At 39.0% G+C, this 24,107-nt stretch overlaps 1 protein-coding gene across 1 annotated transcript; it reads left to right on the top strand.

The window, feature by feature from the left end:
* Positions 1-558: 558 nt before the first annotated feature.
* pan3 (poly(A) specific ribonuclease subunit PAN3) lies at positions 559-24,107 on the top strand. The gene is made up of 18 exons (XM_042510224.2): positions 559-1,227; positions 2,154-2,275; positions 2,952-3,024; positions 3,125-3,195; positions 4,319-4,463; positions 4,665-4,882; positions 6,383-6,487; positions 6,579-6,636; positions 7,074-7,235; positions 8,317-8,433; positions 9,560-9,661; positions 13,390-13,555; positions 13,821-13,908; positions 14,860-14,999; positions 16,626-16,755; positions 19,839-19,903; positions 19,990-20,128; positions 21,613-24,107. The coding sequence occupies exons 1-18, from the start codon at positions 888-890 to the stop codon at positions 21,751-21,753; spliced, it is 2,382 nt and encodes a 793-aa protein (XP_042366158.1). The 5' UTR covers positions 559-887; the 3' UTR covers positions 21,754-24,107.

The following is a 24,107-nucleotide window of genomic DNA, read 5'->3' as shown; positions in this document are numbered from 1 at the left end:
TATAACAAGGAACAATAGGGGTGCATGTACACCAACATTAAAAAGAGGTTTTTAAGGCATAGTACATACCCATAGTCCTTGTGGCTCTTGAATTTGTCAGTCCTTTTAGTGTTTAAAAATACAGTTTCATTTCATGCTTGAAACAGTGGATATTTGGTTTCCTGTCCATTTGCATATAGGATTTAAAAACTTCCCATATGAAGTGAGACGATTCAAAATAAAAATGTATTCTTCGATCAAATCATTTTTCCCATGATAAAAAAATAACTGAATAGTCGCTTTGGAAACATGGATTGGAAATCAATCTGGATTTACTGTAACACATATTTAGTCAGCAATAAGGTCAAAGAAATGTGAAATGTTTTTCAACACCTATCCAACAAATCCTTAAAAATCTATTTTATATATGAATATTTATTCTATCAACGCGTAAATGTAAAATATTCTGAATTGATGTTGAACATTTTTTTTAAACGTTTTGTGGAACCAAGATGAATTTGCGGCTTGTGTTTGCAGCAGGTAAACTCTGCCAAACGCTGTACCTGTTACCCACAATGCAAAGCTATGCTAGCTGGTCCCTAGCAGAGCAGCCTGACTGCGAGCAAAAACAACAACAGGCTACTTTGCGAAAAGGGCAGCTGCATGGATAGCGACAACAACGACGACCAGGATTTCACGGATGCAAAAATAATTTCTTAAACGAAAATGCATCTTAGCCTTATAATGTGAGTACTGTAGCGTTTAAAGTGCTCTTCGCCAGCTGAAGTGATATTAATCCGCTCCTTTAAGGGGAAACTGTTTGCAGGCTAGCTGGCTAGCTCGCCAGCTATCTGCGTCTCTATGTTTGAGTGTCTTCCGGCAGCAGCGGTGGCGGCAGCAGCGGTGCCATGAACAGTGGACTCCCAGCTTCAGCTGCTCCGCTCGGGGGTGCCGGGATACCTAATGTCAAGGTGAAGTTTTGCCGATACTACGCGAAAGACAAAACCTGCTTTTATGGAGACGAGTGTCAGTTCCTGCATGAGGATCCGTCCATGGCGACCCTGCCGCTGCACGGCGGCGGTGGTAGCCCCGTCCCGTTGTCTATGGCCGGGGGTGGCGGGACGCCAACGGGGTATTCCCTCGGCGGCTCCGCGGCGGCCTGCCCGGGAGGCGGTGGGACCGGTGTGTCCAAGAAAAGCGAAACATTGGGGCCTGCAGGCACGACTCTGGAGGGGCAGCTGTTGACCAGTGAGTAACAATTCCTGCAAGACAAGGCCGCACACGGGGTGACTGACTGTGACTTTACTTTTGGGCCTTGTTGGGCTTTGTTAAAATTTAGCCCGGGGATTCAGTGAGGCCTCTTAACTTAAAACAACGTGGGTATTTACCTGCCAACATTATCCACTGTCTGCAGTATGCAGCTAGCACACGCTGCGCTCTCTAGCTGTCTTGTGAATAGCTTTGTCTTCAGGTGGTGGTTATGTTTTGAAACAACATATAACATAAGCCATGCTGTTGCAGCTCTCACGGAGGAGGCCTGCTATTTTTGTATGACAGCTGTGAGTGGGCAGAAATCCGCGACACTACAGTTAACTAGCTAGTGTAGCTAGTAGCCAACTAGCGTTAGCTAAACTAGCCTTAACCGCTTTAACTAACTTTAATGCGTTTGGCTTTGCATTCAGATGGTCGTTATCAGCTGTAGTAAATAGTCCGATTTGTTTTTCTCTAGTTAAATATTGTTTATGTGAACTGTAGCGTTGCTGTTAAGATGTAGCTTAAGTTTAATGTTTGCTAACATTAGCCTAGCCATGCTAGCTCTTTACGGGGCATTGGTTTTACGCTCTAAACGTAAACAAACATAAAAGTGACTGAAAAAAATCCCACACAGCTCAAAAGTTAACACAAAACTTCTGGTACCAGCAAGTGTTGTTTAAAAGTGTGTGATTAAATGATACCAATGGTTGATATCTCCTTGTGGTAGACAGTTGTGGAGATGTTTACATGTTTTTATAACTAACGGTAGCTGTGTGATTGTGGCTTAGCAAACACTTGGTAGTGCTGGTAGTAACATGCATGCTTTTACTTCTCGTCTGTTGAAGCACAGAATTTCTTCTCAGTTAAATCAGTCATTTTGCAGGTAGTGTTTGTTAAACTTTGGTTTCTGTCCTCCACAGTCCCAGGGATGGAGGGCGCCACCTTGAGCGATGCCAATCTTACCAACTCTTACTTCAGCAGCAGCTTTATTGGGGTCAATGGGTTTGGAAGCCCAGCCGAGTCGAAATACTCAATGATGCAGGTACAAAAGCAAAGTTAGAGATATCAGTATCAGAAGTACTTTATTGATCCACGGGGGAAAGAGAGAAATATGTACAAATATGTGCTTCATACAAGCAAAATGTGTTAAAAATATGCAACAACACAAAGTGGGAATTAAATAAAAATATTAGTCAAAAAGAGTATTGCTCACTTGAATTACTGCACAGTCAAGACAGTACTGCACAGAATTGTTATACTAGTAAGTCAGCATTGCACAGTTAAATTAAAAAACAAATAAATAAAGAATAGGGTTATAGCTGCTGACAGATGATTTTAATCCAAAAGCCAATCTATTGACCCAGAGTGTCTGACACTCCAAATAAGCTGTGGTTCTTGAATTGGTTCTGTTTTTTTTAACCTTGGTGCTATAGTGAGGCATCCCATTTTACCACCAGTTTTTGCTTAACCATTGTAATCAAGGATGTGTCATCAGTGAGGGGCATTGCACAATGCACAACAGAAGTAAACGATAGTAGCAAAATTGCAGAATTGCGTGAATGACCTGCAGACTTTTGTTCTGATATTACAGATATTGTTTTTACCCTGCCCCTCATACTGCAATAATATTTGGTGATAGTTTATATATAATATATATATATATTTGCACATTAGTGGGCCTTCTGTAACACATCTGTTCTTGATGCTGTTTTCTTTAGCGAATGACAACCAGCAGCAGCTCTCCTAGTCTCCTCAACGATGGTGCCAAGAATTTCAGCCACAGCACTCATGGTAAGACGGCTCCAGAGCTCTGTGAAGCAGTGTTCAGTACTCATCCACTGAATATTGAAAGGGCCACTGCTCAACTTCTTGCACTCTTTGGTCTCCACAGAGCCAGTGAACTCCCCGACATCCTCACTGTTCAGTGATTTCGGTGCTCTTAGCATTTCCCAAAGGAGAAAGGTGAGCACACCAGCGTCCTGTCCAAGACAGGGAAGCTATTTTAAATTGCTTTCAAAGTTCTGTACTGTACTTTTTTTGACACTTAACTAGGATAAATTCAGGTTTCTCATGGTCATGAAAAACCTGGAAAGGTCATGGAATTTCAGAATCGCATTTTCCAGGCCTGGTAAAATCATGGAACTAGCAAAAATCATTGACGGTTTTGGAAAAATCATGGCAATATGTTGTGTGTAATAAATTAAATGACAATAATGTAACATAACAGTGAATTTATTTTCTGTAGCTTACAACGTAATGTAGCGTTAATAAGCATTAAGGTGTGACAACCTTTTGTTTTTTTTTTTGTTCAACAAGGAAGTTCTTTTATTTTCTTCCTTTGTTTTGTCTTTCACTACATGTCTGCCTACTAGGCATGTAAAATAATATTAAGCACTTTTGGCCGAGAGGAGAGGCATACAATTTAAAATGGCTGTATTTTCTATATATTTTACCACTGATTTTTTTAAAAAAAAGAAAACATGCATTTTTTCCATTGAAACATTTTGCCGATTTTTATTGAAAACCTAAAAACTTTATTTTGTTAAGAAAATTTTTTTAAGAAGATGAGTCTGGAAAACATGTTTTTTAAAAAAAAAATATTGCCATTTTTTTTCCTTTATTGAATTTTTGATGACTTTTTTCTTTGAAGTTATTTGGCAATTTTTCTAGAAAATATAAAAGTTCAGGACACTTATAATTTCTTTGTTTGTTTGTTCGCATGTCTGTTAACTTCTTTCTTTATTTCTTTCTTTTTGTTTTTGAAAGGCAAGGCTTGATTGAAATTATTTATCACAGCCAGAAATTGTAAATAAAGTAATTATTATTGGATTATCAAATTTCAAATGGTCCTTTAACATATGTGGGACGCTGATATTGTGTTTTAACAGAGTTTAAATGTTATGTTTGAAAATTGCCGGGCAAGTGGGGCAAGAAAAAAAAAGGGTCCTTAAAGTCATGGAAAAGTTTTGAAATTTTGTCCATTACAATGTGTGGGAACCCTGTAAGTTTAATTTTCATTATTGTTTTTATTGCCTCTATCATGCTCATTAATGTAACTCCTGCTTGTTTTTTTTTGTGCTGCCAGACTCCTAACCCGGCAGCAAGTGAGTTCATCCCCAAGGGAGCTCCACGTATGGCCGCCATGGCTCAGTCCACTGTCCAGGCCTTCCCCTCGCCTCTCTTCCCACATCCTGGCCTCAGCAGCTCCACAGCTGCTGCGCTGGCTCCTGGTAAGGGTTTTTGGAGCATCACCCACAGAGAAATCACCCCATTACATCTGCTTTGCTCTACTTTTTTTAAGACTCAGATTTGTTTTCCATCTTTAGCTCTGAAATTGTATTGTTTAGCAAGTTTGGGAATTCCCTCTTGTGTGCAGAACCACATGTGCTACTGTTGAAACAATACCTTACTTTCTTTATATCCAATTTTAGGCATGTCTCTGTCTGCGGGATCTTCTCCTCTCCACTCCCCTAAAATTACACCGCACACCTCACCTGCTCCTCGTCGGCGCAGCCACACCCCAAACCCTGCCAACTACATGGTGCCCACCACTGCAGCTGACCAGGGCACTCACATAATCCAGAAAGAGACTGTGGGAGGGACCACCTACTTCTATACAGACAACACCCCCGCACCGATGGCAGGGATGGTAAGTGAGGAATTACGTTAAGATGGGCGATGTCCAAAATCATTTATTGTAGTATATTTAATTTTATGTCACTGTAAGGGTATATATAATAATTAATTGTTTTCTAACTTCAATGAGAAATGCTTTAAAATAACCATAAGGTTAGGGCTGCCCTTTGAAAGTTGAAGATTTGAATCATCAGTCCGAGACTCCTCAGTTGACTGAGGCTGTTTCAAGTCGAACAGTCGTTTTTTTGTGTGTAGTTGTCACTCGACTTTGCTGCAGACTAAGCGTGCTTGACTTTACGATATTTTTTGGTACAGACAGCTGAGTACACGATGCAGATGCAGTGGCATGAGGAGGAGAAACTCTGCACCATTCAGGCTCTGAGAAAACATTATCTTCTATCTTCTGCACAACTCACAGCAACTTAATACGATGCAGGATCTGGCTTTTGTTTGATATCTAGTGTTGGCAAGAAATGTTGTTGCACATTTCCGATCTGGTGTCAGCACTGTTAGCTTGTTTGGTATATTATATAAATGCCACCGTCTCACTAAATGTCCCACTAACCCATTCAAACTTAAAAACTTGCAGTGGAAAAAAAAACCCATATCATTGAATATTCCTATTGAACAGCCAAATCTGATTCGACTGGCATAATTCTGAGTCGGGAACTTCCCTACATAACATACCTCATCACATTTATTTTCTTCTTTTGTTTGGAACTTCCACACAAACACAAAATCAACTCCCACTCATGAAAACACTTTAATTAAAAGAGAAGTCTCAAAAAAGTAAAATTCTTTCAAAGTGGTAGCTTTAAATGTGTGTGTAACAGGTTTCTGTATTTAAAACTTCACTCTCCATGTCTGCCTCACGTTACCTCACGAGGCAGCTGGTTTCGTGAGTATCACAAAATCTGGCAAAAACCCAGCCATGATTTGCAGCACATGCTGCCTTGAATATCCTGCGATAGAAAAGGTGTCGCCAGATCTTTCCCAACGAACACATTTCTACAGTCACTTGGTATATAACATCATATCATGCCTTCGTTCTTACAGCATAAACCAGCGAATACACAGGAATACTTTTTTAGTCCAAACCCAACATAAAAGGATGCAGCATCTCATGACACCATTTATATAAAGGAAACTGTACTTAAATCTGTCTGTGTTTAAAACTTAATCTGATCGGAGGTTCTTTTGATAAGTGTTGACTCTTAAATGTCTGCTTGTGACCTTACATATCAGTCTGTTAGCTGCCCTTTTATCGTGCAGGCACTCCACACATTTAAAAAACACACTCATCGCGATGAAGAGGTCATGGTTTGACTTGAGATGTCTTGTTTAATCTTCCTCACACTTCATTAAAATCCTGATAAGAGTTTCGGTTCATCATATTCATCTGCATAGCTTTGAGTTTTAAGGTGGGGGTGGCGGTGTGGGGGAGACATGTATGATAACACTGGTTTTCATTTCTCAATAAATAGGAAGCTGTCTTTTTGTGGCTTCATTGCAGGTGTTTCCTACCTACCATATCTATCCCCCTACTGCACCCCATGTGGCTTACATGCAGCCGAAAGCCAATGCCCCGTCCTTCTTTATGGCTGATGAACTCCGACAGGTATTTCCCACCTCTTTTTTCACCAAATATCTCCCTTGTCTTCTCCTCTGGAGGTAATATCTGATGTGATCGCCCTTTATTTGTCCTCCAGGAGTTGATAAACAGACACCTGATAACAATGGCCCAGATTGACCACTCAGAGAACCCAGGTAAAGGATCCACTCTGTTGTCACCACAAAGGGTTGTTATTGATTCAATAATTTCCATTGTAATTCCACTTCATAATAAGTGTGCTTTGTATTGAACAGTTGGAATATGTTGTTGGTTTACTGTAAACAAACCTGCACTGTATACTTAAGCAAACTTAAACAGGCCTCATGTTAGTGTTGAGGGGTGTTTAAATGTGTTTTTGGTCTCTGAAAGTTTCCCTTTTATTTAGTTTGAGTCTGTTGCCAGGCATGCAAAAATGAAATAAAACTGGGAATGTTGTTAAATGATATATTATGATATAATGTTGTTATTTTAATAATAAAAAGAAGAAATAATTCAGGTGGCGGATAACCTACTTAAAACTGTTTGCTCCATTTTTGATTGCGTGCGTTTTTGTACTTTTTTTTTCTCTTCTGAAACTTTTTGTGTTTTGCAGATGTACCATCTGAAGTGGACAGCTACCACAGCCTCTTCCCCCTTGAGCCCCTCCCTCCACCAAACCGCATGCAGAAGACCAGCAACTTCAGCTACATCACCTCCTGCTACAAGGCTGTCAACAGCAAGGATGACCTGCCTTACTGCCTGAGGAGGATACACGGTAATAAATATACTTATAAGAAATTGTGTTCCAAATAATCATCACACAGATGCTACACGATCAAAATAGCCACATGACAAATTAAGTAATTGTTTATTGCCTCTTATTGTAACTATTAAAAAGTCATAAAGCAACCTGCTGATAGAGATAATTGCCTTCTTTTCAAAGCTTTAATGATTCTAATAAAGTCATCTTTGTTATATGACCACTTTTCCAACAAATTGATGAATATTTTCAGAAAATATAGCTGGAGCAACAAAAACGGCATTGAAATTGTAATTGTTTTTTGTTATACTTAAAAAAACAGAATAGTCCTTACCTTTCCAACGACAAAGGCTTTCTACTTCAGGGCCATGACACACCACGGCGCCAACCAGTCAATGTTGGGCCATTGTTCAGCATCTGTAGCCCCAGTTTTTGCAGACTGTCCAGCACAGTTGACACTATTGGCCCTTGTTGGCTTTTTTTCAGCCGATTTAGCATGTGGAATCGGTGTGGCTGAGCCTGTTGGTGAATGAAATCCCTCTGACTGGCAGTTGGACTTAGTGCAAGAAAAAACAAACAGCTTAATTCAGCTGTAATTATGTCACTGTTCGCTGGTGCACTATAAATATCCATAACCAGCTGGCAAACTAGCATCTTGAATCGGTCCTGTTGGTTGTCCAGTTTACTTTTCTAAATTTAGAATACAGACTACCGCTGCCTGCTGGTATGGAGAGACATTTCCTCTCATGTAGGTGCAGCATGTAAGTGCTACATGGCTGTTGGCTGTAGTGTTTACGATGTGCTCATGTGCAACTTTTTGGCTAAAACACAGTCCTTGTGAGGTGAAACAATAGGTGGCCTCTGTCGCCACTAGGTTTTTGATGTGAATTTTGTGTGTCTGTGCCTTTATAGGGAAAATAATGCAATGCACTTGTGCAGAAAAAATAACCTAATAAGAATCAGAGTAAAAATGAAATGCCTGTTTTTCTGAGCTGCTGTTGTCATATTTGAAGGTGGTACAGGATGTTATGTTGGTTCAAAAAATCGTAATTTTTAATTGCCTATGACTGATTGTATATGTTTAAAATCTGTCCAGGTTTCCGCCTTGTAAACACCAAGTGCATGATGCTGGTGGACATGTGGAAGAAGATTCAGCACTCAAACTCTGTAACACTGAGGGAGGTCTTCACCACAAAGGCCTTTGGAGACCACTGTAAGTGTATAAGTGAATTTTTTTACATGTTTGTGTCTCCAGGATATAAAACGGACCTAAAGTCAACCTGCTCTACAATTGTACTTTTTACATGTATCAATTTTGGTGTCCAACAAAATGACTAATCTGTAAGGTGGAGTGGTTTCATTATAACTTCAGTGTTGCAGTCTTTTGAAGGGATGTTTATCACCAAAGTTTTGCTTTCTTAGCTCTGTAAATTTAGCAGAAGCGTTTAAGCACCCAGTTGGCTGATAGAAACTAGATTTGTATTTAATTCTTTTATTTGATTGTCTGATGATCATAAAGATTAAGACATTAGGGCAGTGGTTCCCAAAAGGTCCAGCCACGAGGTCCACTTTCTCCTTAGTCATTGGTTCAAGGTGTGCACATAAGATAAGTTACCACTTTTTCATTTTTTTTGACAAAACTTAAATAACACAAGCGCTTAAAACACAATGAAAGAAATCATATTGCAAGAATGAGGTGCTGTTAGTTAAAACTGAGGGCATTTCTAGGATTGGAGGACATTGGGGACTTAGCCCGGGCCCCTGTAGGGAAAAAAAGACAACATTTTTTGAAAAAAACATGCCTTACATACATGTGGACATGTGTTCCTTAGAAACAATTTTGGCAATGTTTTTCCCTTTTATTTTTTTTGCAATTTTGTTTTCTCGAAAGAAATTTGGCAAACATTAGGGAAAATATGCCTTCTAAATGGCAGGCATACCAAAATAAAAATTGCCAAAATTACACCATGTGTCACAGCCACAAACTTTAAAAACAGAAATTAGAGTTAGATTTTCAAATTTCTGACAGTCCTTGAACACATCATGTAAAATGTGCACTTCATGCATTTTCCCTGCGCCACTCAGGGAGGCTGTAGGGAAAATATTTGTTGCTTTGGGGAGGGTAAAAAAACAACAACCAGACAGCCAGTTTTTCATAAACTTGAAATGGTTGCAAGTCACTTGCGGTCCATTCAGAGTGGACCCGCGACCCACTTTCGGACTGCAACCCACCAGTTGGGAACCACTGCATTAGTGAGTACAATTCTGAACAAACTTGCAAAAATTGGATAAATGAAAGTATGTACAGCTGTCAGACTCTTTTCATCTTTTTGCTATAGCGTTGGTGTTCTCCTATGACTTCCATGCGGGTGCAGAAACCATGTTCAGCAGACACTTCAACGACCCAGCAGCAGACTCGTACTTTACCAAGAGGAAGTGGGGTGAGTTAGGCTTCCCACCTTTCCACTGTCACACTGAAGTAGCCCTAGCTTCACTTTAGATGCCCCTCTGCACCTCTCTGCTTCACACATTTTGAGTTTGTTTACTCATTTGCTAATAAGGTCGTCAACCCAGGCCTATTTGGGCATGCACTTTGAGGTTTGCAAAGCGTGCAGTTGTTCTCACATCCTGCGTTTGGTTTCTCAGACTGTTAATACAAAACCACTCGGTTTACTTAAAATAAAGATACATTTTACAAGAGGTTTAAAGCTCTAAGACTGGGGCTGGGGCAACGCATGGACGTAATCGGTATCGACGCCTTGCACTGTTTCATACAGCGCGCGCCATGAGAGCGTGAGCAGCGCAGAGCGTGTTGTTTTTGTTTCGGTGTTCATGTTATCAAGTTAGTATGTGCACACTGCTCGCCTGAGCAGCGCTTGTCAGGCGCGTCTGAGCTGCGTGTCAGCTGCAGCACATCTAGAGAAATAGTGGCTCGCCGTTTTTTTACGCATGATGCTCGCATTTGTTGACTCTATACTACTTTATACTGCAGTTTAAATTCTCTCTCTGTCACAGAGATAAGGAAATACAAAGATGTTGTTTTACCTCAACTGCCTTACTTCCCTTTCAAAACAAAAGCTAACTGTCTGTGTCTCTGTAGACAGAATGCCACCAGTTGCTGATACAATGCATTTTATCTTGAAACATTTACAGGATGGGCTTGTCAGCTGTGCAGGAGCTTGCACAACTTCATAAATAAGTGGAATATGTGCTTATAAATATGAAAATACAGCACTCATATCAGCAGGCAGCGTTATGCCTTAAGGCCCAGTTAATGCTGGACTATTCTGATGCAGAAAGAATGGACTAGTTAGAATTATTTCTGTTTGAGAAAAGTTATAATGTTATTCAAATTGCACTAATATTACTGTTCAATGTTTTGTTGGACTGCTAGATTTGAGGTTTGTTACTGTAACAAAGAGTAACTGTTTTGTCAAAAGTGACTTGAATTTTACATTGTTTTATTTATTTTGCTGTTGTATTGCTAAATGTAGATTGCTCTACAATCCTTTTACTTGAGTGGAACAAACTCTTGCATTAATTTTATTTTGGAGAGACTTTATATCAAACTGTAAAACACAGATTACCAGTTACGACTTGGCTATTTTTTGTGGGGAATAATGCCCTGCAACGTTTTAATATGTTATTTTTGGTAAATTTGTTGTTATAAATAATTGAGTAATAAAAAAAAATAATAGTTAGATCAATTTTAAAAAATAATCGATTAATTGAAAAAAAATAGTCGATAGATTAATCGATAAAAAAATAATCGTTAGGTGCAGCCCTATCTAAAACTACTCTTGTGGATGTCTCAAGGCTTCGTAGAAGATTCAAATGTTTGGATTCTGTTATGTGACCTAGTTTGACAGTTGGCATGCATGTGTCTGTGCGAGAGAGATGTGGGGACTTGGAGGAAACTGTGGCTGAAACTGATCCTGTGGCAGGTGTTGTAAAGCCTACCTACAGGAATGCAGACAGAGGAAGCAAAACCATTCCGACCCTGGGCTTTGTTGAGTCTGCAGCAAACACATACAACAAATCAAAATATATTAACTGTATAGAATCCCACAGGGGAGCATACTAAATATACCTCAAAAGCATGGCTCGTATAGCACAAATACATTTCTTTCTGGACTACCTGTTATAATAACAACCTTTTTGGCCATCTCTGCATTCTCAGGGGGAGACTCCCCATATGTCGCCTGAGTAACATTACTTAACTTTATTTTTGTGGGAGTTTCAGAATACTTTACAGTGAGACAAAGTTATGAGCTGATGGTAAACGAGATGTCAGGGAAGAGTGAGTGTAATTTCCTCACATTTGTTTTGTTCATACTAGGAGTGTAAATCACTACTTTTATCATGATACAATATTATGTAGATTCCTTGAACAACACACATTTGCAGCTCTTAGGGACAGGCTTTTTTTTTTTTTTTTTAAAGATATTTTTTGGGGCGTTTTTGCCTTTAATTGATAGGACAGCACATATGTGAAGGGCGGGGGGGCAAGGTCAGAATCGAACCCCTGGCCGCTTCGGTGAGGACACATGGGGTGCCCGCTCTATCCACTAAGCCACCAGGCGCCAGGGACAGACATTTTAAGTAACTTCCATATTCAAGTACTTGCATTAAATTATTATTATTATTATAATTATAACTTGGGTACTTGCTGAAAAAAAAAAACATGTTAGATAATGAATGTAAGTTGACCAACAATGGAAAAATTTCCATAGATTAGATGCAGCAGTAAAGGACCATGTCAGAGCTTTTCTCCTCCGGGTCAGTAACCACATAATAATAATAATAATAATAGTAATAAAAATAATAATAATAACTTTATTTATAATAAAATAAACATCACACCATTTACCTATCCCAACAAACTTGCTCCGACGGCTTGACTCTCATTAAACCTGTTACATTTTTAAACCTGAGATGCTTACCGTTAGCCCTGTCACTGTGTGTGCGCGCGTGCGTGTTTGGGTGGACAAAATGGAGTTCAAACAGTAAGACAAAGCAGCGCTGATGAAATGTAAACCAAGACTCTGTTACTGAGTTGCATAATTCTCACATCAAATGTTTTCAGAAACATCTTTTAGCTTAGTGTTTACCTGTAATATGAGATTACTGCCTGCTTTTATTTCAGAGGCTACATTCAACATAACTTCATGCACTTAGCCTAACATCGATGAAACAGATGTGCTAATGTTATTGTAGCCAGAGCAACAAGTTTGCAGCGTGAGATGCCCGGACAGGTTAGTCGTGTTTCATCTTGTCACAGCATTGTTTGCATATGCCATGGGGTTTTTCTGTTGCCTTGTCTTTTCTTTGAAATCCTGCATATTTCCACACTCCTGATTTATTACTGAGGGCCAAGTTGAATATCCTCAATGTCGTTTTCTTGGCTGCCTGTCATTATCTGACAGGTGCTACTAGACAGTGTTATGCCATGGGAATTTCAAAATAAAGGTGTATCTTAAAGCTTATGATGATGTGAATCAATATTTTCACTTTGTATCAGTGATTTTGGATCAGTGATCATTGAATTGATACTTCGATCCAGACTGATGGATTGGGATATCCTTAATTCATAATCGCTGAATCAGTCCACAAAAATTTAATCTGCTGTTATTGTAATAATCATTTTGTTTGTTTAAATCCTTTCTTAAGAAAAAAAAAAAAAACAAACAGTCCCGAGATCCAACTTTTCAGTTGTGAAGGTTTCAGTTTCATATTATTGTCAACTGAATATCTTTGGGTTTAGGACTGTTTATTAGACAAAATAAGCAATTGAAAGAAAGAAAATATTATGAGAGGTATATTTCACTATTTTCCGACACCACAGTAAGGGGTGATTTAGAAAATTATAATAATAATAATAACTTTATTTATATAGCACCCTTAAAAACAGAGTTTAAAAAGTGCTTTGAAAAACGAGGCAAATCCTATGATAATGCTGACAAAGGGCAGACAAGAGTGAAGGCAGAATAAAGGCAGAATTATGTCGACTGACTAAAAACGACGCGTTACTGACATCACAACGGTGTAAAACTGTTTATCCTGAAGATAAGATTGCCAAGGAAGTTGATGACGGTTAGAGGTTTAGTTCTTGAGTAATGTTTAACCCCTCAGGCTAAGTTTGTATGAAAAAACGTGTCTCCTTTTGCAGGACAACATGAACCTCCCCCGCCACGGCAGCATGCAGGTCTGCTCCCAGAGTCTCTGATCTGGGCCTACATTGTCCAGCTCAGCTCGGCCCTGCGGACCATCCACACTGCCGGTCTGGCCTGCCGTGTCATGGACCCCAGCAAGATTCTTATTACTGGCAAGACCAGGTACACCCACATACTGATACCTTGTTAGTCAGCAAGGGTAGATGAATATTGTAGATTTGAGCTGACCACAAAGGGTGGTGAACAGACAGCATGAATTTCAATTTCCAGCTCAGAACGCGTAGATATGCTAACTGTAAATACATTAAAAGCGGAAGAATATTTTCAGCGATGCTTCCTTTTTTTCACAACCACAAGTGTGGTTGTGCACTCTCAGTAAACTGAGAAATGCAAGCAAACTGTTAATAATTGTGTCTTACCTCTGCAGGTTACGGGTGAACTGTGTTGGGGTGTTTGATGTCTTAACTTTTGACAACAGTCAGACCAATCATCTTGCCCTAATGCCACAATACCAGGTATTTTGTATGATGTAATTTGTGTCAGTTATACATGAGTATACATTAATGAAGTGTTAATTTAGAGGGTTATATCTCAGCTACATAAAAGGACAGTTAACCCCAAATCATAAATAAGCATTTTTTTTTACCTGTAGAGCTATTTATCAGTCTAGATTGTTGGTGTGAGTCGCTGAGTTATGGAGATATCGGTCGTAGAGATTTGCCTTCTTGCGAATATAATGGAACTAGATGGCACTTGGCTTGTGGTGCTTAAAGCATCAAAACATTTAATTTGAAACACTCGAGCAATGTCTCTTACCAGAAATCATGACCCAGCCACTAAGAAAATAAATATTTTCTTTCTTCCAAAGAAAACCTGCCAACTGAATCACTATGCAGATGGAAGCGTGCATGCACTGCTAGCTCACCTAGCACCCCTTCAGCTCGCTAATGTTACAGCACAGTCGATGAGGACGCCATTAATCTTTACATCTCATGCTGTCATGAGCATGAGGCTCTCGTTCATGAGTAGATGCGCGCTTCCTTCTGCATGGTGATGCGGTTTGCCAGTGTAGTTCAGTAGAAAGAAGAAAGCTCCTACATGAAAGTGCTCACAACAAGATATGTGGATTATCTTGAATAATTGGGTCATGATTTCTGGAAAGAGACATTGCTGTTGAGTTTTCCAAATGTATTTTTTGGACGCTTTGAGCACCACAAGCTGAGTGCCATCTAGTTCCATTGTATTCAAGAGAAGGCAGACATGTCTACGGCCGATATTTCTCAACACTCAGCAATTGAAACCAGAACAATCTAGACTGATATATAGCACCATGGGGTAAGGGGGAAAATATGTATTTCTGATTTGGGGCGTGAAGGGTCCCTCTGCAGCATTCAAAGCTCTGTTTGAAATGGGACTTTACATCATTGATGTGTGTATCTCTGTGATGTGTGTATTTTGTTGTGTAGCAAGCAGACCTAGTGTCGCTGGGCAAGGTGGTGCTGGCGTTGGCATGTAACTCCCTGGCTGGCATTCAAAGGGAGAACCTGCAGAAGGCCATGGAGCTGGTGTCTATCAACTACTCTTCAGACCTCAAGAACCTCATTCTGTAAGAAAAGGGAGCAGTGGGCTGCAGAATGTGCAACATTTTTTGTAGAAGCAAGAATTGTCCTGACAAAATCAGACGAAAAAAATCTTACCTAATACCTGGTTTAGGTCAGCTCAGGTTTAAAGTTATGGCCTTGTATCTGTAGCTAATGGGAAAATTTGGCTAACATCCACATGACTGAACACTTCATTTCACCTCCTGACCTGTTGGCAACAAGTAGCTTGCGTCATTTTCCTTTATCTTCAAGACATAGTCCCGTGTTTGCATTGCAGTCATGTGGCCAAAGCAGTGACAAATTATGCCATTTCTTCATTCTCACATATAAGCCCAGGATATGATGAAATCAACAGTTTTACAACTGATACTGTCATAAATAATCTAGAGAATGAACCCTCAAATTAGTGTTATAATCAAAAAATCATTACAAAGTTTAAAATGACTGCAGCTTAGGATACAATTAATATTAAGTATATTTTCAGACAGTTTTAGTGTCTTCAGCAGTCTGATATACTCTATATCTGATTGTCTACTTCCTGGAACTCAGATTATGTTTACCCATGTCGTCATCCACCCACACCAGTCGTGTAGTGAGTAATTTAGGTTATTTCTTATCTAGGAGTGCGAATTCAGTGGTAAATGAACTTGCTGTACTTACATTACATACAGTTGCCTTTTACTTAGCATGTCTGGGTACTGTAGAGACACAATGTGCTTATAAGATCTCCAAAGGGGGTTTAATCAATTCCTGGTATTTACTCCTGGTTTAACATGAATGTAGAGCCACTTAGTCATTAAAAAAATCTATGTACATGGACCGTGTAATAACAATACTTTTTGTATAAGTACTTTATTTAATGTTATTATAAAAGTACCATAATTAACTGTATCATAACAGTGCTTTATTTTACTTTATTGTAACATAAATTGATAACGGTACTATATCAAACTTTAGTAAAACAGTACTTTATTTCACTTTATTATAACAATGCTTTAACTTCATTATAGCAGTATTTTAACAGTACTCTATTTAACTTTCTTGTAAAATTACTTATTTAAATTTATTGTAACAGTACTTTACTAACTTGATTGCCACAGAACTTTATTTAAATTCATTGTGATAGTACTTAACTTTATTATAACCGTGCTTTATTTAAGTTTATTGTAATAGTGCTTTATTTTATTGATGTACTAACTTTTTTTCTACTTTACCATAACAGCACTCTTTTTTAACTTAATTATAATAGTACTTTGTTACACTTTATTTTTTACAGTAGATTATTTAGTAGTAGAATTTTAGTTGTCTACAGTAGCTAAGAATAAGTTTCAAAATATGGAGATGTATCTCGTGTATCAGGATAGAGCCTAAAAATATTGCAATATTATTTACTGGACATATTAAGAAGCCCTATTGTTAAACTACCCATTAAAAATATATCTTACCAAGTTTTAGCAGTGTTTACACGATCACCATTTAAACATAAGTGTAGTAGAATTTAAATAGCCATTAAAAGTCTGCTTTAAGACTTTTTGGAAAAAGTGGAAGAGTGGGTCTGTAACGTTGCACAGCGTTGTCCAGCTTTTCCAACTGAGCTGAAGACAAACTCGGACGTTTTTGTGTATTTGCAGGTATCTGCTGACTGAACAGTCTCGCCTGCGCAGCGTCAATGACATCATGCCGATGATTGGAGCTCGATTCTACACACAACTGGATGCATCACAGATGAGGAATGATGTCATTGAGGAGGACTTGGCCAAGGTATGTGAAGGGCACTGCTTTTTTGTTCAGGTAGACTTAAAAAACACAGGAAGGAAGAGTTTGTGTGACTGAAGGCACAGAACGGAAAGCATCATTAGTATGCATGATTTAGTCTTGTTCTTGTTGGGCTGATATTCTTGGGTGGTGGCCGGAAGTAGGCCATCGGTTTTGTGAACTAAGAGGGAAGTTGTGTGCACACAGGATGTTGTTTGGTATATTGTAGACTTTGCAGTCTTGTCTTTCTTTAAGTCTCCCCATGTTATAGTGTGAATGTGTGAAACAACCAACCCTCACCTCACCTTTCTTCTTGTTCATACCCCAACTTCCCCTTTACTCCCCTACTCTGTATATATACACTTAACACAGTAGTTTGCAATGGTGTTTTTACATCTTAGTTACATATGGTTTCTGTTTCTGCTTTTGTTAGATGTCGCAATATATCAAGATTTAAGCAACATAAGTTCAGCAAAGAAATTAATAGTAGAGCAAGGAAATAACTGTCTGTAGTAACAAAGCTGGGCTAGATAAACAGAGTAGCTTTTCTGGCAGAACCTGCTGTTATCTTTGCTGGTATCTGTGCTGATGGGGAGGCTGTAACCGTTTCTGGTTTATCAGGTCATCTCTAGATAACGTCTTAGCTGAATGTGTATTTGCAAACAGGGAAATAGAAACAGCGGTGTTTACCTGGCAGGTGAGCCTGTTTTTGTTGTGTCAAGCTGTTGAAATAATGAAAGCGCTGTAACACCTGTTATGCATATTTAAAAAAAATCGTGTCTTGACATCAGCCTGGGGCGGGATTCGCAAAGCTTCCCACAAGTGCAAAGAGTTGATCTTTGTCATAAAAATTCTAAGAAGTTCTGACAATTATGACGTTTCCTAAAAAATTCCCTTTACAGTTTTGACTAGATTGTGATAACAATTTGTTAGTCATAAAAATTTTTAGCACGTAAGAGAAGGTGCATTGAAGAAGACTTCTAAGAAGTTTAAGAGTGTCTTAAGCAGAAGAGAAAATGGTGTGAAGCCAAAGACATAGCAGAAAGAATTAACAACACTAAACAACAGTGAGTTCATAAAATGCTACAGATTAGATTATACAGGGATAATGTTTGTGGCGGATCACATTAGACATGCCCCCCCCCAATGCACTAACACGTGACAGTTATCACAACACTAAGATATTTGGAAACTGGAGAATGTGCAACTGTGGTGATGTGAGTCTATCTTTCCATCAGTAAAGCGAAAGACACCTCCACACCTCTGCTAAGGCCAAATACCCTATCCCGCAATATTGATGAAAGGGAAACGTCATTAGTGTATCTGCCTCGTGATTCCAGTTGGCCCCAAAATGTAATGGGTTCTTCCTTGCCCAATGCTACACCCTTCCACCAAGTTTCATGAATCAATCACTCAAAGAACTGCACCAAAAACATAACCTCTTTAAATAAATGATAGATAAATGTCTTATCTGCATTTAGTCTCCTCTAACTGAAACATTCAGCTGTTTTGTGTCGTAACAAACACCAAGTGTTAGAGCCAAGCTTTAAGTGTGGCTCCAAAAAGATATCATCTTAACTGAGAGGTAATGTGAGCTTTTATTGTTAATAGAATAACAATGTTTCAACACAAAAAATAAGTCTAGAGCCGCTACATGATTGGTTGATTGGTTTTCAATAATTGTCACTTTGTCCAACAGTGCATAAAACGTTTGACAGGGTGAGACAGGCAGAGAGGAGGAAGAGACAGGAGAGGCAGGAGTAAATTAGATCTGCAGAGGTGAAAGGTGAGCGAACACCTAACTGACATAACTCTCTAGATGAGTTCACAGGTGCTTCTGATGTTGATTAAATCATCAGTGATGTAGATGTGGTCACCACTGTTGGGGATTTTTATTTATTGACAATCGGATGAGACTGCGTACAAAAATAGATGTCTTTAGAAGAAAGAGCAGCTTCTTCTGGTTGACTTTTAGTAAGGAGGAAGTATTTTCTGGAAGCTATGAGAAAACATGGTCCAACACCATGTATGGACAGAAAGTCAAGTGACAGAAGTTTCAGTTTCTGACAGTGTTCCCCACAGGGATGAGTAGTCTTGTTATTTTAAAGGGGCCCATTTTAAGGTGAAATTGTCACATATGCCTTTGCTTCTAACTTTGACGTTTGTTCATTCTTTATTTAATCCCTTTTTTCATCATCAATGTATTAATTTATTTGCTCTTTTTTGTTGAATATTTATGTATTTATATTTATTGTTCAACTTGCACAAGCAGAATGGCCCATAGTGTTACTGTCTGTACAACTGTAGTAGTTGAAAATCTAGATCACAGCAGCCCTAAAACATTATTAATTGCTTAATGTAAGCAAACGTGCATGTTTTCTAATGCAAGTTGAATTTTGCTTTCATCAACTGCACAATATTTTATTTACTTGTCTATTGCGAAAAGTATGTGCAATTTTCACTCTGTTAAAAAATTATGTTCTTTTCATTTTCCTCCAGTACACCCTTTGTGCAGCTGCTCAAAAAAACATATTTTAGGGATGCTTGCTGCCCATTTTTCTGTAAATGCTCTGAACTGCTGGAGCACACAAGTGGTTATAGTTATTCATTTGTGCATTTATTTATTTATTTACAACAATTACAGAGAAACAGTCGTCAACATAAAAATCTTCTCAGGGTCCCTTGAACAATTTTCATTAAATGTATAGGAAAAAAAAAAGATCACACAAATAAAACAAAAAAAAAAACTGGAAAACTGTAAGCATTAAATAATGCAAATTAAAATATAGGGTAAAATATAAAGAAATAAAACACAAAATGAAGTAATGAAATTGGATTAATTACGAATTAATGCACACACAGAGGTGTAAACAATTGTAAAATAGGAAGTAAAAGTATATAAATGGTAAAGTGACAAAATAATTAAGCCCTTAAAAGTTCAACAGTGAAGCAAATGTGAATGGTTATACAGCACAAGCCACATAACTGCAATGTCCACGGTCCAGTTCTGGTCAGGAATCAATGCCGACTGTCTAACAAAGGCAAAAATGTAAGAAAATGTTTAAATATGAATCATCATACATTTGCAGGAGGTGCAGAATGGCCGTCTCTTCCGCCTGTTGGCCAAACTGGGCACCATCAATGAGCGCCCAGAGTAAGTAACTCTTGCATAAAGATACAGCTTTGTGCGTGATTTGTGGTTCTGTTACTACTCTGTGACCTTTTGCTTTCTTGAGTCAGGTTTCAGAAGGACCCGACGTGGTCAGAGACAGGCGACCGCTACCTGTTGAAGCTTTTCCGGGATCATCTGTTTCACCAGGTGACAGAAGCTGGGACGCCCTGGATTGACCTCAGCCACATTGTCTCCTGCCTCAACAAAGTCAGTCAGCTTTTTTCCTCTCTCTATTTTATATAATATAAACTGATAACTTGTCTATGTTAATGAGGTGTTGATGTAATGTGTATGAATTACACTTGCGAGGTGTCCTATTTTCAGAGCAGCTGTTAATGCCTCATATGTATTGGCTATAAAAACGTGCACGCTTTTGCCAACAGTTTGCAGAACCAAGAGGAGAGAAGTATGACTATTATCGTCCTACCTTTATCCGTGACATTTGGTATTTGGTTACCAAGCTGGTCATGGGCGGGAGCAGCGTAAATGTTAAACTCTCAGCACTTGTAACTAGCTTGTTAGGTCATTTTACTAAGTTGCTTTCCAGAGCTAACGAAAATAATTTAGAACTGCTGTTAAAACTGCAGCATTTTTCTAATAATAAACACCAACAGAAAGCTCTGACTATTACTTCACTGTGAATCTCACAAACAAGCCTATCTCAAATTTAACATCCTAAATCAGCCCAAAAAATAATCAAATTATCCAACTTAATGTTGTTGCAGGTTGTTTTTACTTTTCATAATCTGTTGTTCCTATTTTCACTATTTAAGTCTGAGACTGGTTGACCTTTTGTACTTAACACTCTTAACATAACATGAAAAATGTAGTATAGTTAAAAAAAAAGGTTATAAAAGGTCATAGTATACTATGCCATAGTATAAGATGTCTTAAAAAAGGAATAGTAAAGTGTCAAAAAAGTCATAGGATTGTTTGTAAAAAAAATCTGATAAAAAGTCAAAGTATATTATCTCATAAAAATGTCATAGTGTAAAATATCATGAAAATGTAATGGTATAGTATGCCAAAACAAGTTTTAAAAAGTCATAGTATAGTGTGTCATGAAAAATGTGAGGGTATAATGTCATAGTACAGTATGCCAAAATCCATAAAAAGTCAATGTGTAGTATGTCAAAAATACTTTGTACAATTTGTCATTAAAATGCCATAGTATATCAGACAGTACAGGATGCCAAAAAAGTAATTATATAGTAAATCATGAAAAATGTCAATGTATAGTATGTCATAATAAATTTCAGTATACTATGCCAAAAAGGTCATGAAACATCATAGTATAGCATCTCAGTAAAAATGTCATAGCAATATGCCAGAAAGTTATAAAACGTCATAGTATGCCCTAAAAATTCTCATAGAATCACATCATAAAAAATGCTATAGTACAGTATGCCAAAAAAGTCATGAAAAATTATCTTATAGCTTGCAAAAAAGTCATTATTTAATGTCATTATAAAATTATAATAACATGCCAAAAACAATGCTTTGTTAAATTAGTCAAATTCATCCAGCCATGTTAGATGCAGATGGATTTTTTGTCATGATTGTCTAATCAGTTAATAAATTCATGGTTTCACGTTTACTTTTAATCCTTAAAAATAAATATTCTGTTTAATTTGCCTCCAAAATACGTTACGTAAAAATGTTTTTTACTGTTCCTTTCCGTGTTGACACAGCTGGATGCAGGCGTTCCTGAGAAGATCAGCCTGGTGTCTCGGGATGAGAAAAGCGTCCTGGTTGTGACCTACTCAGACCTGAAGCGCTGCTTCGACAGTACCTTCCAGGAGCTGCAGGCTGCAGCCTCCGGCTCTCTGTAGCGCCCTTTCTGGCCCGGGGTGGGACTTGCCCGTACCTGGAACACACTTTTGCACTACAGCGGAGGACCAGGCTCGTGGAAATGACATCAGCATGGCAAAGGCAGCGAGGCAGGGCTTCGTGAACCTCAGTCACATACACTGACCGTGTCCACCAGGAAGGCTTTTTCTAAAGTGTATTTTTTTTAGTTTTCCTAAACCCTGCAGCTGAGAATCGTAAAACAAAAGGAGAAAAAAAACATAACATAAATGGACAAATACGGAAGCTGTGACAAACGAGTATGAGGACATTTTTTTAGATTTGGGGAACAAAACAAACAAACCATGAGGTTTTGAACTTTTTTCCGGCTTTTATTGTTTATTTCTACAGTTGGGGTTTATTTTTCTGAGGAGGATGCACTAAGATTTTAATTTTTTTGTTAATTTTTTGTTATTTTTATCAATATGTGTGAGTGGCCTACAGGGTGTACAGAGAGCTAAAGTCACACACACGGACATAAATACCAGAGCAGACTTAAAGAGATAAAACAAAAAATTAAATCCAGCTTTCTATTGACAGCGTCTTTCCTCCGGCTGGAGACCACACCCCTTCATTCTGACGCACTGGGAGATGGGACGCACCACTTGAGGCTTTCTCTGGGGCGGGATGGCAGCCGTTTCATGAAATGGGCCAGTCCACTTTTGCCGTGGTCGTTGGTTCCCCCTCAGAAAGGACAAACCACTTGGGTGTGTGGGATGGGTTCCTAAAACTGGAAAAGTCAATGGATTTCTGACATTTTAGTTCAGGAGATTGTGGAACATCAGGCTCATATGTGTGGGTGGGTAGGCTAACATGGACTGGGATTTTGGATTTTGGGGGGCAAAACGTGGTTTTCGTTGGCACTGAGGAAGGGGTGTCTTCTCCTGATGCCGTCTACCAAGTGTTTGTTACATATGCAGCAACCACCTTTGGTTAAAGGACGCTATTGTGACATGAACTGCATAAGGATGGGTCATTTTGGTTTGGCTGTCCAGCACTTGGTTGTAGCCCGTGGGTGGGGCTTCTGTTGAGGTGGAGCCACAGCTGCCTCTTTGTGGAATGTCCTTATTTCGTCCCCCGCCTGTCCTCCCGCCCCCAACGTCCCCTTTCTCTGTCTCTCTCTCTGGCTCTCCCTTCTTCTCTTCCTGCTTTTATCCCAATCTTCACTTCCCCTCAGGGGGTCTGGGCCCCTCTACATTTGAGAAAAAGTGACGCTTTTTGTGATTTTTCTAGCTGTTTTTTCTCTTTGCTCAGATATTGTGCAGGAATGCATGATGGGGTATGGGAGGGCAATTCATTTTTGCCTCAATTCAACTTTATTATTCTGTGGACCAATTCCAGCAGGGGTTTAGGTAAAGGGAAGGGCATGGAGGGCGAAGGAGAGAATAGGGCACCAATAGATTTTCTTTTTAATTTTTATTTGACTTTTAAAGATCATGAAATACAAACGTGCTGGAGACAAAGCAGTGGGGCTGGCTGCTGCTCTCACTCGGATGGTTTGGAATTCTCTCAGGATGACAAACAGGTGGAGGGGCCCAATGATTGAATGTGTTTGGCTGTCATTGGCCGCCCCCTGTCCAGTCAGATAGATGAGCTACAGTGGAGTGGGTGGGACGTCTTCAGGTGGAGGTTTTAGGAAGTTAGCGGCACTGTGGAAATCATGCTGTGAGGGATTTCATGTTGCCCTGAAGTACGGTTCATAATCACTTATGATTTGTGTCAAATTGACAAAATGAATTTGGTGCAAATCTGCTTCATGATAAAGAGATCGATCCAGACTCTGTCCAACCACTGTACTTATTTCTTCTGCCTTAGTCGAGTTCTCGGTAGCTTTTGACGAGTTGGTATAAACATAAGACGAGAAAAACAGGGTCTTGTGTGAAGCACAAAAGACGTGAACAAGACCAGTGTCTTTTCCAAGTCATCGTGGAAGTGGATGAGCTGTACTTGGGGGCAACAAATCTGCAGGGATCTGAGTGTTAGATCATGTACTACTTCCTCTCTTTTAGTGAAATGAACAGAAAAAAAACATATTTGGTGAATGTGGTGCTTTAGAAAACCCTCAAAACACACACAGAGACACACACACACACACAAACACACAAACACACACCCCCCCCCTTCCAACTTGGCCCACACAATGTCAGTGCTCATATCACTATCTTCAACATCATAACACACACTCCAGTTAATATTAGTGACGACCTTCTTCTTCTCCACATCATCACACCTACAATCACCATCTTAGTATGTTTTATGCCCCTCTTGTGTTCATTGTCTCAAATTTTGCAATATTTGTGTGTACAGCAGTATTTTAATAAAGAATACCAAAACAGAA

Source organism: Plectropomus leopardus, chromosome 21 (assembly GCF_026936395.1).
Source record: "Plectropomus leopardus strain MGB_pleo_1.0 chromosome 21, ASM2693639v1, whole genome shotgun sequence".
Lineage (NCBI taxonomy): Eukaryota > Metazoa > Chordata > Actinopteri > Perciformes > Serranidae > Plectropomus > Plectropomus leopardus.
The sequence above is the reverse complement of the archived record's forward strand: the minus strand, read 5'-3'. Positions and strand labels throughout refer to the sequence as shown.